The sequence below is a fragment of the Balaenoptera acutorostrata genome, chromosome 11, assembly GCF_949987535.1.
Source record: "Balaenoptera acutorostrata chromosome 11, mBalAcu1.1, whole genome shotgun sequence".
Classification (NCBI taxonomy): domain Eukaryota; kingdom Metazoa; phylum Chordata; class Mammalia; order Artiodactyla; family Balaenopteridae; genus Balaenoptera; species Balaenoptera acutorostrata.
Window position 1 is genome coordinate 83,438,469 of NC_080074.1, and position 15,535 is coordinate 83,454,003.

At 42.3% G+C, this 15,535-nt stretch overlaps 1 protein-coding gene across 3 annotated transcripts; it reads left to right on the plus strand.

Annotated features, from left to right (window-relative positions):
- The first annotated feature begins 2,028 nt into the window (after positions 1-2,028).
- Positions 2,029-15,020, plus strand: PTHLH (parathyroid hormone like hormone). 3 transcript variants are annotated; one of them, XM_057555971.1, is made up of 4 exons: positions 2,029-2,451; positions 2,950-3,072; positions 9,715-10,137; positions 14,597-15,020. In XM_057555971.1, exons 2-4 carry the CDS (start codon positions 2,972-2,974, stop codon positions 14,604-14,606), a joined length of 534 nt encoding a protein of 177 aa, XP_057411954.1. In that variant the 5' UTR covers positions 2,029-2,451; positions 2,950-2,971; the 3' UTR covers positions 14,607-15,020. The 3 variants fall into 3 exon arrangements, with proteins under 3 accessions (XP_057411954.1, XP_057411956.1, XP_057411955.1); XM_057555973.1 differs by having other exon boundaries at positions 2,029-2,435; XM_057555972.1 differs by lacking the exon at positions 2,029-2,451 and adding an exon at positions 2,536-2,784.
- The last annotated feature ends 515 nt before the right edge of the window (positions 15,021-15,535 follow it).

Sequence of the window (15,535 nt, forward strand, 5' to 3'; positions counted from 1 at the left end):
GAAAGCTTCAGTATTCCAAGTATATAAAGACTATTTATTTTTCCTGTGTCTATATTTTCTCTTTTTGTGGAGGAGAGGAAATTCTAAAAATATTTGATAGATGTTTTGCCATTAACATCAGAAAAGTGTGTGGGGGGAAAGAAAGGAGGGAGGGAGAGGGGGTCAATTTTGTTTAATTAGTAGAAAAAGCAACATAAATCAAAGCAGTCTATTGAGGCCAGTCTTTAATTTATAATGTTCTGAGAATATAATGAATTTATTTACAGTGTAAGTGATTTAATATTTTCAATCTGCTTTTTGTTTTAACCTTTTATTGGGGGAGGGTTGACTTTCTAAAGCCTGGGTAGTTTGAAACTTGGCTAAGTACCTTTGGGTTTTTCATTGTGGAAGCAAATATTATCATTTTAATGTTAAACAACTTGCAAGTATTAAATGGCTCATTTGTGATTTACTTTTTTACAGATTCCCCCCTTCAGCTCTAACGATTACATTAAGGCTCCTGCGTCTTTTTGGAAAGAATTTATTATAAATCAGAAAGTGTTAGAGGTTCAAAGATTGACATTTCTGAGTGCTGATACTTTGTCTTTTCATGCCATGCAAACAGGTCTAACATTTAGAGATTCTTAAACGTTCAAGGGAAGTTGTGGAAATTCCCAGATTTCTTTTTAAGTTGGAGGAAGCCAAGTTTTGGGTTTTGCTTACTTTTTTTTTTTTAAGTGTGAAGTTTAAAGCAAGCAAATGAGGGAGATAGCAGCTTCTGAGAAGGGGTGACACCCACCCAAACTAAGCAGCAAACGTTAGCTAAAGCTAGTTAGCTAAGCAGCTAACAATGGGGAAAGGGAGCCGAGATGAGCGAGGGTCGGTGAGAGGGCGCTATTTCACCCAATCTTGGTAAAATCTGCGGAGCATCAGCCAGAAACCAGGCTTGATAAAGGTCAGGCTCCCTTAATCATCTCAAATCTCTAAATCACACTAGCCTTCTACAGAGTACTGAAACCTACCAGTGGGATTGTCTGTCTAGAAGACAAACATCTCTTGAATGGTTCCCAACCACCCGGGTTCATTTCCGAAAGATAGAGAAGTCCGTGGGGCGGGCGTTCACATCCGCTGCAAGCCCTCCCTAGACGACACTGCCCAGTAATTCAGAGCATTCTTGCTTCCCCGCCCAGCAGTTTTGGGAAAAACCCCCTGCTTTCCCTTCGCTTCTCCGAGGCAGAGCAGCTTAGAGCGATAGTTCCGCTGCTTCTGCAGGCTGAAGCGACAAGGATAGAGTCATCCTAGAATATGTAACAGGGGACGCGGGGTGGGGGGGGAGGCGGGGAACAGAGTAGGTTATCGGGGAAAAGAGTGGGTTAGACTCCTGTCTGTGGGCGGAAGGGCCGTGTGCGCTCCCCAGGAGTTTTCGGTCCCCCTCTGCAATTCAAAAGGGGGTCTCCATCCTGTGCGCGGGCTTTCTTGGACAGGCTCCAGATGTCCTCAGCTGTTCTGAGACAGCAAGAAATGCCATCTCGACCTGAAGTCTGAAACCGTTTTTACTCTTCTTTGCGAAGGATTCCCCCCTGCCTAGTCAACACTCCCCACTCAGCTTGTCCCAGGAAAGGGCCAGGGAGGAGGGTTCCCATCACGCTCCCGGAGCTCCCAAAGCAGGCTTAAGGCTCCTAAAAGGCACTAGCCAAAGGCCCGCGACCTCCCCGCCGAGGATGCCGGGCGCCCGGGCTCTCCGCCCCGGCTCCTCGGCCTCCTCCTTGCCGACCGCCCCCGGCGGCCTGGGCGCCCGCGCGTCCCGCGGGGCTCGGCTGCAGCTGCGCGACGGGGGTCGTGGCTGCTCCGGGCGGTCCGCACGCCCTCGGCACCTCGGCTCGCAGATCCGCGGAGCGGTCCGGGGCCGGAGGGTCCCGGCGGGAACGTGCGGATCCGCCCACGCCCCCGGCCCCGGGCGGGCGCGGCGGGGCCAGCGCTCCGGGGTGGGGCTCGGGGGAGCTCCGGGCAGCGCCGGGGGCCGCGGGGAGGGAGGGGTGCTCCCCGTGGCCGGCGGGACGTTCCCGGCTCGGGGCTCCCCTCCGGTCGCTCCGGCCGCCCGTCGCCTCCCCCGCCCCCCGCGCGCCCGCGCCCTCGCTCGCCCCGCGCGCGTTCCTAGGGCGCCACCTCTTTGCGACTCGCTCACTTCGGCAGGTTTGCCTGCGAGCGTGTGAACATTCCCCTGCTCGGCTTTCAACTCTCCTCCAACCTGCGCCGCCCGGCCAGCATGACTCCCCGGCCGTGAAGTGGGGCCGCTGCTGCCCTGCCGCTCGCTCAGGCCGCCGCCGCCCCTCCCCGCCGCTGTTAACCCGCCCTCGCCGCCACCTGGCCCTCCTGATCGACGACACACGCCCTTGAAACTGGTTCCCAGGGTGTGTGGAATCAACTTTCCGGAAGCAACCAGCCCACCAGAGGAGGTAGACAGACAGCTAGGTATATATATGTGGGTCTCGCTGCAAGTGGCTCTGGAACAAGACGGCCTAGCTCGCAAAGCAGCAGACTTCGGAAGGGGAAACTTTCTTTTTTTTTTTTAACAAGGGGTTAGCCCTGCTCCCCGAACCCAAGATACTGCCGGCCAGATTAATTAGACATTGCTATGGGAGACGTGTAAACACGCTGCTCATCATAGATACACATATAAACCCATTTCATTTTGGTTATTATTTCGGAGGAGGCGCCTCTGATTTTTCTCTTTTTTTCTTCCTCTTTTTGGTCCCTTTTTGCCTGTGTGGGTTGGAGAAAGCACAGTAGTTTGTTCCTAAATAAGTAAGTGCCGAGAGGCTCCAGAGAAAATTTTTATCTTCCTCTTTGCAACTTGGGAGATGCCCTTGAAGAGGCTATTTGAGAGCAGGCTGAAGGGGCGCAGCGGGGTAGTGCGGGGAGATGGAGATGCCGCACTTACACTTCGGGCCCCTTTGCTCTCCGTTGCAGGTCCCCAGAGAGAGAGGATACGATGCTGTGGAGGCTGGTTCAGCAGTGGAGCGTCGCGGTGTTTCTGCTGAGCTACTCGGTGCCCTCCTGCGGGCGCTCGGTGGAGGAGCTCGGCCGCCGACTGTAAGTGCCCGGCCGTCCCCAGGGCGCCGGGTGAGGGCTGGGGAGTCCAGGGGGAGAGGCCACCAGGCTGGGGCGCTGCCCAGGGCTCGCCGCGGTCACTGATGCTCCTCGCCCGGGTTAGAGAGCGGAGAGATCCGCTACCTGCCCGGGGCTGAGCCCGGCTCCTCAAACCCGGCGGGAGAACTGGTTGAACCTCAAGGGGAAACAGGCAAGAGACAAATTTTTTGTGTTTCCATGAGAGGGAGCGTTTTACAGAATCTCCTCCAGGCAAAATCTCCTTTAGTGAAAAAAAAAAAAAAGGGTTACTTTCAGGACCTGGGAAGATATTGAAACTGTGAGGATTGCAAGAGACTTAGATAACTCGGAGGAAGCTGAGGGATCCAGGCGACATATGTCTGTGTGCACTTGTATATATATACGTACATACTGCATGTGGGTGGCAGGTTTTGTGTGAAAAGCAAAAACTTTACCTCTAATTTTATTATGAATGACTTAATTTTAAGCATATAAAATGGACCACATTACATAATGTAGGCATATTATATAATGAAGTAGTAACAACTTTGCAATGGCACAACTCCAACATTGGTATTGATACCTTTCAAGAACGCTAGAGTGCTTGATTCCAAAATGAATATTAGGTGTGGAAACTTTTTTTCCCCCTTGGAATTATTGCTAACAGCTCTTTAATCTGGAGTCAAATATTTGCACTGTAGACTGAAAACTTGTATCTTGGCATTTTCATTTGGTGATTCTTTGACTTTAAAATTCTTTGACTTTTCATTTGGTGATAATTTTGACTTTAAAATAATCATACCTCAAAGCACACCAGAGAAATAACACCATGTTGTGTGACTGAAAAGTTGGAAGAGTGGGCGAGTACACTAGCTTAATAATCCGTTGGACCTAGCAGTTCATTAATGTGTGTAAGACCATCTTTGGGTGATCTTTAAGCTGCGCTCTCGGTGTTCAGGATGGGAAAACCATAAAGTTTGAGAACTGAGACAAGTTTGCCTCTGGTGAAGGAGTTAAGGAGAACTTTTACACTAACAATAAAAATAGCAATATCTAATACTTACAATCAAGTTCCTGGTGCTTCCTTGGAAATTCCCAAGGGTGTACAAAAAGGCAACTTTTTATATGTGTCCTTGGTCTATTATTATTAAAGCAGAAAATCCTTAAATGAAATTACTTTAGACATGTCTGAACCTTGGCACCAAAATGAAAATCTATTATGAATCTCCTAAGGCAAATTGTGTAGAACATTGTGCTGAAGATAAAGCTGCATTGTATTCTTCAAATCAACATTTTGCTGATGTATTTCTGGAAATTGTATTGACTTTTTGCTCATTTTGAAACTTGTATTTAATTCAGTTATGTTATGTAAAATCCATATATAAATATAGATGAAGACTAAATTTTTAAAAGCACACTTAAATGCTGTATTTATTTGGTCAAAAAATACTGTCTTGGAACAGAGCCAATTTTTTTCTTTAAAGTTGCTTAAGAAATACCTACTTTCTCTTTTGAGCAACAGTAAATGGGCCATGATTAAATCTACAGTTATGGCATAAAAATAGTGCTAAGTTAGTCCTAAAGGCTATTTTTAACTCTTTCCTTGTTGCACCTTGCAAAAGACACATCAGAAACCATTTAGCAGCCAGAGACTCTGTTATAGTTTTGTTTGTGGGTGAAATACAATATTGCAGTTAAACACTCACACTCAGCAGATGGTTATAAAACTACCACAAAACATTCTTATAGTTAATGGCTAATAGATCATCACATTACAACCATGGTTTTTCATGGAGGCTGAAATCATCAGCAGATAAAAAGGTTTCATCAAATTATTGCAGCCAAATGGAGTTTAAAAAAACAAGTCATTATTTGTGCATTATTGACAAGTAACAGTAAATTTTGTGTGCTAGACAAAACATTAGTCTACTATTGCGACAGATCAATCTAGTTTCTTGAAAGAAATTTTAACATGTAATCAAATCATATTACTCCCCGATTACTTTTCACACCAAGTATTAGGGAAACTGCTTTAGATGTTTTCTAGCTAAGGGCTAACTTTTAAGGGAGAGGAAATTACTACAACAATAACACTTCCCAGGCCATGGCAATGTAGGTTGTGAACCTTCTGGACCTGTGAGTCCAAAAGGACTTTACTTAATGAGTCTAGAGCATGAATAAGTTGGAGACCTGCGGACATTCTTGTCCAGATTTACGTGGCTTTCGGCAGGTGGCGGTCTTTGTGTTTAACTTAGAAAGAAAACCCCAGCAGATTCAGAAACCTAAAACATCATTGACTGATTTGCTTGGGAGCCAGACTGGGTCTATTCCACTTAGTGAAAAGCATAACTTTCGACTGAGTCATTTGGGTTGGAAGGGACTTCTGGTGAGTCATCTTAACTCGAACACCCTAACCCTGACTCTTCCATGTACCACAGAACTTTTCTTCTCAAACCCAGATGCCTTCCTTAGGAGCCTAGCATCAGCACGAGCATGCCATCTCTTCCTGTGCTGAAAACGGAATTCCCATCGCTCCAGCTATTCCCTATGCCCCATGAGAGCTCCTTAGAAATTATATCTTCTTCCCTGAAAACTCCCTTGAGAGTGATTTTTTTTTTAAGGCAGAAGAGCTGTATTTTGACTGAATTCAGAGTTATCTGTGTTAAGCATTTCCTCCACATTTTTGCATTTTTTAATAATAATCGAAGGAGACCATGAACATAGCATACTTGTTTTTCCATGTTGGGTATGTAATAAATGTCATGTGAACCATTGTGCTATGCAATGTTTACAGACATATAAAGTAACAGACTGTTACTGAGGCCATATTTACAACTTAAGTAGTACAGAATTATCTAAAGTGAAAACCTCCCTAATTGGAACGTGTTGCCCACCACCCGTGTACATCTAGTTTGTACATGCTAGTCACTTCCCCTTGTCTCAGTTAATGTCTTATTTGGAAAATAAATAGAACACTCCATGGACCTTATTTCTTGTTGACAATAAAGATATTATTATATTCCTGATCCTCTAATGTAGTTGCTCAATCAGAAATTCATTCTTCACAATATTTTTTTTAATTAATTAATTTATTTATTTATGGCTGTGTTGGGCCTTTGTTTCTGTGTGAGGGCTTTCTCCAGTTGCGGCAAGCGGGGGCCACTCTTCATCGCAGTGCGCGGGCCTCTCACTGTCGTGGCCTCTCTTGTTGCGGAGCGCACGCTCCAGACGCTCAGGCTCAGTAGTTGTGGCTCACGGGCCTAGTTGCTCCGCAGCATGTGGGATCTTCCCAGACCAGGGCTCGAACCCGTGTCCCCTGCATCAGCAGGCAGACTCTTAACCACTGCGCCACCAGGGAAGCCCTCTTCACAATATTTTAAATGCAGACATCTTTGAGCTAGTAAGTAAATTACGTAACAGCATTTCCGATTGAACATTTAAGAAAATCTGTGTTTTCTAATATATTAATAATTACCCCTAAAAGGCAGAAAGAATCTTTGTACCCCATGAAAGATGTACTATTTTAATCTGGACAAAGTTGTGCCATGTTGTAGGCTTTTTATAAAACAGAGGATAGAATGATCGCTCCATTTCCCATGAGAACCATCCTGGGAAAGAGCAGTGCCTGAGTTAGGAAGGCACCATGACTCACAGTTGACAGGCTAGCCAGGATGACAGGCATATATGCCAGTCAGAGGAGGCATGAGCAACAGTGGCTTGATTAGAACAGACCAACTGTTAAAAGCTTTGACCCCGAGTTAAGCTAGAATAGGCTGTATTATACATTTGGAGAACAATACAGATGGGTGGCTATCTGCCAGGAATTGAGAAAGTAATAAAAGCTCCAAATAGTATAATTGATCACGCCTAAGAACTTCGTTCTTTAACGTGACATTTTGCTAAAAGATACTTATTAAACTGCAATACTTATAATACTTGCAAGTATATCAGTCCTATTCTTTAAAAATGTTATTAGACAATATAAATCTGTTGCAGCAAAGCCTCCAACTTGTAGGTTATTAAAAGTTTCCAGGAGGGCTTCCCTGGTGGCGCAGTGGTTGAGAATCTGCCTGCCAATGCAGGGCTCACGGGTTCGAGCCCTGGTCTGGGAAGATCCCACATGCCACGGAGCAACTAGGCCCGTGAGCCACAATTACTGAGCCTGCGCGTCTGGAGCCTGTGCTCCGCAACAAGAGAGGCCGCGATAGTGAGAGGCCCGCGCACCGCGATGAAGAGTGGCCCCCACTTGCCGCAACTAGAGAAAGCCCATGCACAGCAACAAAGACCCAACACAGCCATAAATAAAAATAAATAAAAAAAAAAAGTTTCCAGGATACTAACTACTGCCACAAAGTAAGTGAATTTTAATCTAGTCACATGTGGCACCTTCAAAAAGGAAGAGAGACTCCTTCAAGCCTCATTTAAACCAGGTTCCTGTTAAATTCCTTTCCATTAAGTCATGTCTTTTTTGCACAAGCTTCATGGCTTAAAGTCAGTGCGCACGCTAAAATGCTGAAAGGAAGCTGGTATTCTGGCTATCAGGTCCGGAGAAATAATGACTGTGTTTTCATGCCTTACCCTTCTGGGACTCACAATATAACTAGACAATCTCTCATTCCCCCAGTGATAATCCAGACTCTAGGAATCCTGGTTCGTTATTCTGGTGATGAAAATGTACTTCTTGGGACAAGCTTGGTCTTCAAGGAAACTGATAAATTGCTGTCCATGTGCCCCTTGCCATGGGTCCTACCACAGGCTCTTTATGCCCTTCCTTTCTTGTTTCCTCAACATACACTTCAGCTCCAGCAAGAGAAAGGGTTGAGGAAGTCATAACACAATCTTGGTTTTAGAATCAAAAGACTTCGTCTTTGGAGACTGGTTCTGCCTGTTCTCATCATGTGAGCAAGTGTGAGGCCTTTAATCTCTCTGAACCTCACTTTCCACATCTGTAAAATGAGGAGAGTGCTATTTATTATAGTCATATTTCTCTGAGGAGCTAAAGTTGTATTAATGAAAATACTAAGAGACAAGATAAATCTATCCTAGTGTCAGGGGAATGACAATATGTGGGATGCAGCCCTGTGAAATACCTTCAGATACTTTTTTTTAATTTAATTTTTTTTAGTTTTTGGCTGCATTGGGTCTTCGTTGCTGCGCACGGGCTTTCTCTATTTGCGGCGAGCGGGGGCTACTCTTCATTGCAGTGCGCGGGCTTCTCATTGTGGTGGCTTCTCTTGTTGCGGAGCACGGGCTCTAGGCACACAGGCTCAGTAGTTGTGGCTCACGGGCTCTAGAGCGCAGGCTCAGTAGTTGTGGCGCACGGGCTTAGTTGCTACGCAGCATGTGGGATCTTCCCGGACCAGGGCTCGAACCCGTGTCCCCTGCATTGGCAGGCGAATTCTTAACCACTGCACCACCAGGGAAGGCCCCTTCAGATACTTTTGAAAATGAGCCACTTTGGAGAGTTGTTTCAGTGGTAGAAATTGGAGTTAGGTGCAGCATAATTGTAGCAGACATAATATGACTGATTCATGTATGCAATACTTAGATTTGGTTAACAAATACACACAGAATAATACAAGAATACATGAATGGACATTTAAGCAAGAGTCGGGGTGTTATCTAAAAGAATTGATAGCGAATTAGTTTATTCTTTTTCACTATATTTTCATTAGAGTGTTGTTTAAATAGAAAAATCATATTTGTTTCTAGGGATATTTTTAAGACAAAGAACAAATAGAATAGTGAATTTCTCAGTTAAGTACTAAGGATATTACCCTCTGAAATTCTAAATTAAAAAAAAAAAGACGCACAGATGAAATAGAATGATCTCACTTAATTTAAACACTCAAAGTCATTTTAAAGAGACCACCCACTACTTTACAGAAAATTATGCATGCTCTCTCTGACAGCTGGCCTTCAAATATAGGTTCTTGGTAGCCCATAGTCTAATATCAATCATGTTCACATTCAGTCTGTTAGTCAGGTGGTTTCCTAGACAGGCTTCACAGCTCACTTCATCTTTCAGTCTTTGTTTGCTTTTACTAGTAGAGCTTGCTGTTCTTTGAGATTCATTATTATTATTATTCTCTCAAGTGGGGAGCAGTATGCGTGCATGCACGCCTGTTCATGCAGAAGTATGCCTGGGGCGAGTACTCAGGTGAAATCAGCCACCTTTTTGTTTCCCAGACTAGGACACCTGGATTTATTTCCCCAACACAACTCTGAAAAACGTGGGGAAAAAAGCCCAGAGGTTTCTGTCCATTTCTTTGAATAACTGAATCATAATATTTTAAATTGAGAAGACAGCATAGAAATCTCAGAATCTGATCCTTTCCTTTTAAACAGATGGGGCCCCTGAGGCCCAATAATGTTCATGTTCTCACCAAGGTCACAGACCTAGGGAGCCGCACAGCTGAGGCTGGAGCTGGAGCCTCCTAACGGCCGGCTCTTCCCTTCCGCTCTCGCCCCTTCCCTGCTCAGTCGGCTTGCAGCTCTTCCAGCTTAGTTTGTATCCTGTATCGGCTCAACTAGACAATTTAAAGGGCTTTCCTCGAGTCTTTGTGGTCTCCGCCATCTACTAAAATGTCATTGTTTCCTTCCCCTCCTGTTCTTTTTCCCTTAAAGCAAAAGGGCTGTGTCTGAACACCAGCTTCTCCATGACAAGGGGAAGTCCATCCAAGACTTACGGCGACGATTCTTCCTTCACCATCTGATCGCGGAAATCCACACAGCTGAAATCAGAGCTACCTCGGAGGTGTCCCCCAACTCCAAGCCTGCTCCCAACACCAAGAACCACCCCGTCCGATTTGGGACTGACGATGAGGGCAGATACTTGACTCAGGAAACCAACAAGGTGGAGACGTACAAAGAGCAGCCACTGAAGACACCCGGCAAGAAAAAGAAAAGCAAGCCTGGAAAACGCAAGGAGCAGGAAAAGAAGAAGCGGCGAACTCGATCGGCCTGGCTGAACTCGGGCGTGGCTGGGTGTTGGCTGGAAGGGGACCACCTGTCTGACATCTCCGCGACATCGCTGGAGCTCAATTCACGGTAACCGGCTCCCCCGGGGCCCCGGCCCTCCTCCGTGCCCCCAGGTGGGGTGTGGAGCTTCTATTCTGCTTTGGCTTGCACATACCTAGAATCTCCTCCCTATCTGTCCCTCCATCAATGGCTCCACAATTTAAAAGCTTACAAAACCAAGATGGCTCAGGATACGGCCTGCCTTAAAGCAGTGTGCTCCTGGCCCTTCAACACCCACGGGGGTTTAATCACCCTGCTTCTTTCTCCACCAACAAACCCCGACACCAATCCTTTAGTGCTCTACTAACCCCTTTCATTTTTTTCACTCAAGCTTTAGAAGCTAGCGCACCTTCACCATTTGTTAGAGAAACGTATTTGTTTCCCCGACTCACACCATGTCAAACTTTATGATTGTTTTTTCTCTCTTTCTCTCTTTTTTTCACTCCAAGGGAGGACGCAGAAGGCTTTGATATGACCTACAAACACTACAGAAAAATATCTTACCATAAACAGTTCTCAGCCGTCCACATTTTTTAATTTAAATTTAATTAAAATTTAAATATATTTTCATTTAATTAAATTTAAAATTTTAAACACAGACTTTAAATTTATTTAATTAAATGTGACTCTGGTTTCTACCAGTTCATGAAACAAAAATCATGATTTCTGAAAATTTTCAAGTATAGACTTGGTTATAAGATATAAGTTTTTCTCATGTATCTATCTGTCCACTGCAAGTTGAAATACTTCCTCTAGGGTATTATAGTAGGAATAATAAAACCACATCTATGTGGCTTGTTTATTCTTAGCTCACAGATGCTCATATGCACAGACTTTGGAGCCAAAACCCCTAGGTTCAAGTCTTGGGTCTAAACTTATTAAAGCTCATAACGTTGGGCAAGTTCCTTGGTCTTTCTAAGACTAACTCCCCTCTTCGGTGAAATAAAGATAGTACTTGTGCCAACCTCACTGGGTCAGGTGAAGATTAAGTGAGATTACATGGAATTATTATTTGGGTGCTTTTAGATTTCGTTCTGGTTGTACCATCCATCTATCTATCTATCTATCTACCTATGTGTGTTTCTGTGAGGCAAAAACGGGGCAAGTATTAATCTCATTTTATAAAATAGAAAACGAAGGCTTTCCACAGTTAAGGCAACTGAGCAGACCTGGGAACTGGGATAGGTGGTCCTCAGAACTGCCTTTATTTCATTTCCTGACGCTTAGGCCAGCGCCGTGTTAAAGCTGCTCTTTACCCCTGCATTTCCGCTGATAGGATCTTTTTTGGTTTTTACTTTTCAGTACAGCCCTTCTGTGGGGTTTGAAAGAAAAAGGAAAACAACACAAGAATGCATCATATGCAGTAATGATCTCATTATTTAAAGAGTCCCCCTTTACTTCTCCAATCCTTTCCCCTGACTGGTAGAGAAAGGATGACAGAGTGATGTTTCAAAGGGGATTTTGAACCTTTTTACCATCTCATCTCTCTTCGAGTTACGTTGACAAAACCCATCATTAAATAGCATATAAATAATAGTTATACTGGCTAAGTAGTACAGCTTCAGTAATCAATGGGCAATGCCACTAGAGGAATCTTCAGTATAGTGAATGATCTATTCTGCAGATATCTAATGGATCTATAAGGGGTAACAAACCCCATAAATCTTGGCTTAATGCACATATTCAGTGTATTTTAAGATATGATCCTAATTGTACATATGTATAACTAATGCAAGGGTTTTACTTTATTGCCAGAACCTATTTTTGTCCTATATATATATATATAATATATATGTTATAAAAACAGAAGTAGAAATACTTTTTAATGAATTCTATTCATTTAAAATTTGCAATGCTCTTAAATATCTGGAGAATTGAAAACCAGCCCTCGTCAATTCTTATCCCAAAGGTGTCTCTAAGTTAAAGCAGATTTAGTAACCGTATACTAACGCACATATATGGAATTTAAAACAATGGTACTGAAGAACCTAGGGGCAGGACAGGAATAAAGACGCAGACGTAGAGAATGGACTTGAGGACACAAAGGGGAAGGGGAAGCTGGGGCGAAGTGAGAGAGTAGAACTGACATATATACACTACCAAATGTAAAATAGCTAGCTAGTGGGAAGCAGCTGCATAGCACAGGGAGATCAGCTCGATGCTTTGTGACCACCTAGAGGGGTGGGATAGGGAGGGGGGGAGGGAGGCTCAGGAGGGAGGGGATGTGGGGATACATGTATACATATAGCCGATTCCCTTTGTTGTACAGCAGAAACTAACACAACATTGTAAAGCAATTATACTCCAATAAAGATATTTTAAAAAATAGATTTAGTAAAAATTAGGCAGTGCCCTAATCAAATCCAGACCTAGGACTGAAAGAAGTAGAATACTTCTGCTTCTCCTTTCTGTTCCCTGGTTCTGAGGGATGTTCATGGAAAGCACTGCTCATTTGGCAGCCAGATGTTGGCATTCTCCCAATACAACGCAATAGAGGTGTAGGGAAGAGTGGGGAAATTCAGGAGTGTACTGATAAGAACATATGGGGTCATGCAAATTTTGTAATCCAACTAGAATCTTTTCAGAATAACTATTTTAAAGATTTGTAAGCAACCAACCTTTTATTAATGTCCTCTCTTTAATCTCTTTGCATTATTATACGATGATCTAAGAGGCCTGATGATATGGCAAGCACGGACCTTACTCTAATATATAATAGTGGTGGTATTTCTTAAAAGAAACTATTGTGCTAACACTGTCTGGATTGTCTCACGTGAACCATTCGGTGGAAAATACAGAGCTTTAAATTTTGGAAATTACATTTTGGAATTTTTGATGTTGCAAATGAGATGTCCAGTTACAGTAGAACTCATTTAATTGAGACCATATAATTTGCCTTGGTAAACACTGATTTAGAAATAATATAAAAGCTTTTCAGTACTCAGAAGAGCTAGAGGTCTAAAGTGTTGTCATACTCATATGTGTAATAAACATACATATACTTTTAGGTCATGGTATATATTTTACCTGACTGTTCCACTACATGCCTTTGTTAAAGGGAAATCAGAAGGAAAGATAGCAAGCAAACTGGCTGGGCAGGGTGAAACTTAATTAAAAGATCTTTTCCTTGGTCCTTTAATTTATTTCCTTTTTCTTTCCCTCTGAGGAAATAATTGTTCGAGACTATTCATTCCCTCCTTGCTTGTGTTACTCTGAAACTCAATTCACTAAATACCATTTAGTACCAAGACATTTAAAAATCAGTACAGTACACAAATTATTGACTTTGACAGTTTCCTTTTGGACTTTATTCATAGCATCCATCCATATCTGCCCACCATTTAAAATTTTAATCATAAACTATTTTTTTTCTGTGTAACTAGGAGCTATTTTATCATTCCAAACAAGACTCTTGGTGAAGAGATCAATTCCTTAAGACATTAAAACGCCCTAAATGCTAAACTTGCTTTTCATTCTTCAAGCTGCACATAAAATTCCTAAATTGTCAAGAGTTTGCTTCTTGGTAGGTCTCACAACCATGCAGGTCTGCCATGTAAAACTCTGGCTGTTAATGCAGTGACACAGCCAATCAGATTCCATTCCGTAGTTGTTTCCTTGACACCAATATGTATTCCCTGAAATAGACCACACAGAGAGAAGAGAAAAGGAGAGAGAAAAGTAGAGGAAAAAGTCACTAGCCCATCTTAAAATACTGTCATTACAGTGTTTAGAAGGGTTCGAAAAGGTGTCAATCCCAAGTGGTAACTTATTCTGGGTAATAAAACAAACACAGTGATGTGAAATATTGTTATTTTATACTTTTAAATTAATTGATTCTTATTCTCTAATTTAAAATGGGCTTTCCCAATATCTAATGCAAGATTCAGTCAAAAAACTAGCAGCAATTCTATCTTAGTTTTGGCTTCAAAAACTAAAATCCAATGATAGTTTTATTCATTAGTGTTTAAGGACAGCTAAAGAAGGACAGATATCATCAAATCATCAACCAAACATACTTTGTTTAATTACACATCCTTCTAACCTTTACCCCAAATCACACACTCTACCCTCACAACAGCCCATTATCTTAGTGAGAGATTGGCCAAATGAGAACCTGAACAGAATAAGCAACCTTTGCATCACCTCTGTTGGGCATCACCGGGGAATAAACTTCTAAGCAAGGTGTATTTAATGATGTATTGCACAACCTGGCCTTATTTCTGAATTCTCAAGTTTGTCCCTTACCCATTTTCCTTTCTGCTCTACACTGACCATTTGATCAGATTAAAGACCCGGCCTGTAGCAGAGTTCTAGAAAATCAGGTGGATCCCACAATCACCTTCTGTAAAAGATATTTACAAGCAGTCCCCTGAATCTCTTTCTATTGTGATTCTATGTTCCTTAATTTACATCCTTTATTTTATGTCTCTTCATTTGTAAAGAGAATTAACCTGTTTTCTCCTCTTCTTTCCCTTCTTTCTCTTTACAGGAGGCATTGAAATTTTCAGCAGAGACTTTCAGAAGACATATTGCAGGATTCTGTAATAATAAACATATGGAAAGTATTAGAAATATTTATTGTCTGTAAATACTGTAAATGCATTGGAATAAAACTGTCTCCCCCATTGCTCTATAAAACTGCACATTGGTCATTGTGAATATTTTTTTTTTTGCCAAGGCTAATCCAATTATTATTATCACATTTACCATAATTTATTTTGTCAACTGATGTATTTATTTTGTAAATGTGTCTTGGTGCTGCTGAATTTCTATATTTTTTGTAACATAATGCACTTTAGATATACATATCAAGTATGTTGATAAATGACACAATTAAGTGTCTCTATATTGTGGTTGATTTTAATGAATGCCTAAATAATTACCCAAACTGATTTTCCTCTGCGCATGTAAAAATAGCAGTATTTTAAATTTGTAAAGAATGTCTAATAAAATATAATCTAAATTACACCATGACTCAGAAGGTGAATTTTATGTGTATACAGATATATCCTTTAAGATTTCTAGTAGAAGAAACATGATGTAACTTTTAACTGTATTTGAATATGGTCTTAAGTTTAATATATTTATATTGGTACAAATTCCAACATTTTCACATTAGTTTAAAACCACTTAAAATGTATTTTGTCCGATATTTAAGTGCAATTCAGCAGAATGGCTGAATTATCTAGACATCATTTTATGAAGTACATCCAATTCAAAGTGAAGAGTGGAGAGGGCAGAAAAAAAGCAGAGAAAAGTCAGGAGAAAAAAAATTAAAGAAACTTAGTCCAGAGAGTTAGCCAGAGTTGAAAAACAGGAAGAGAGGCAGATCAGGAACTTTAAGGCCAGGGGTAAGTTTAATCAATGTAAAGTTTAATTTGAGAGAGCTTGCCCCTATTGGTCACATAATAAGCGTAAAAGAGCTACT

Excerpts from the sequence above, each read along its gene's own strand:
- PTHLH (XM_057555971.1), top strand. The coding sequence starts at position 2,972 with ATGCTGTGGAGGCTGGTTCAGCAGTGGAGCGTCGCGGTGTTTCTGCTG. Across the intron at positions 3,073-9,714 it reads GAGGAGCTCGGCCGCCGACT|CAAAAGGGCTGTGTCTGAAC; the intron begins GTAAGTGCCCGG and ends TTTCCCTTAAAG.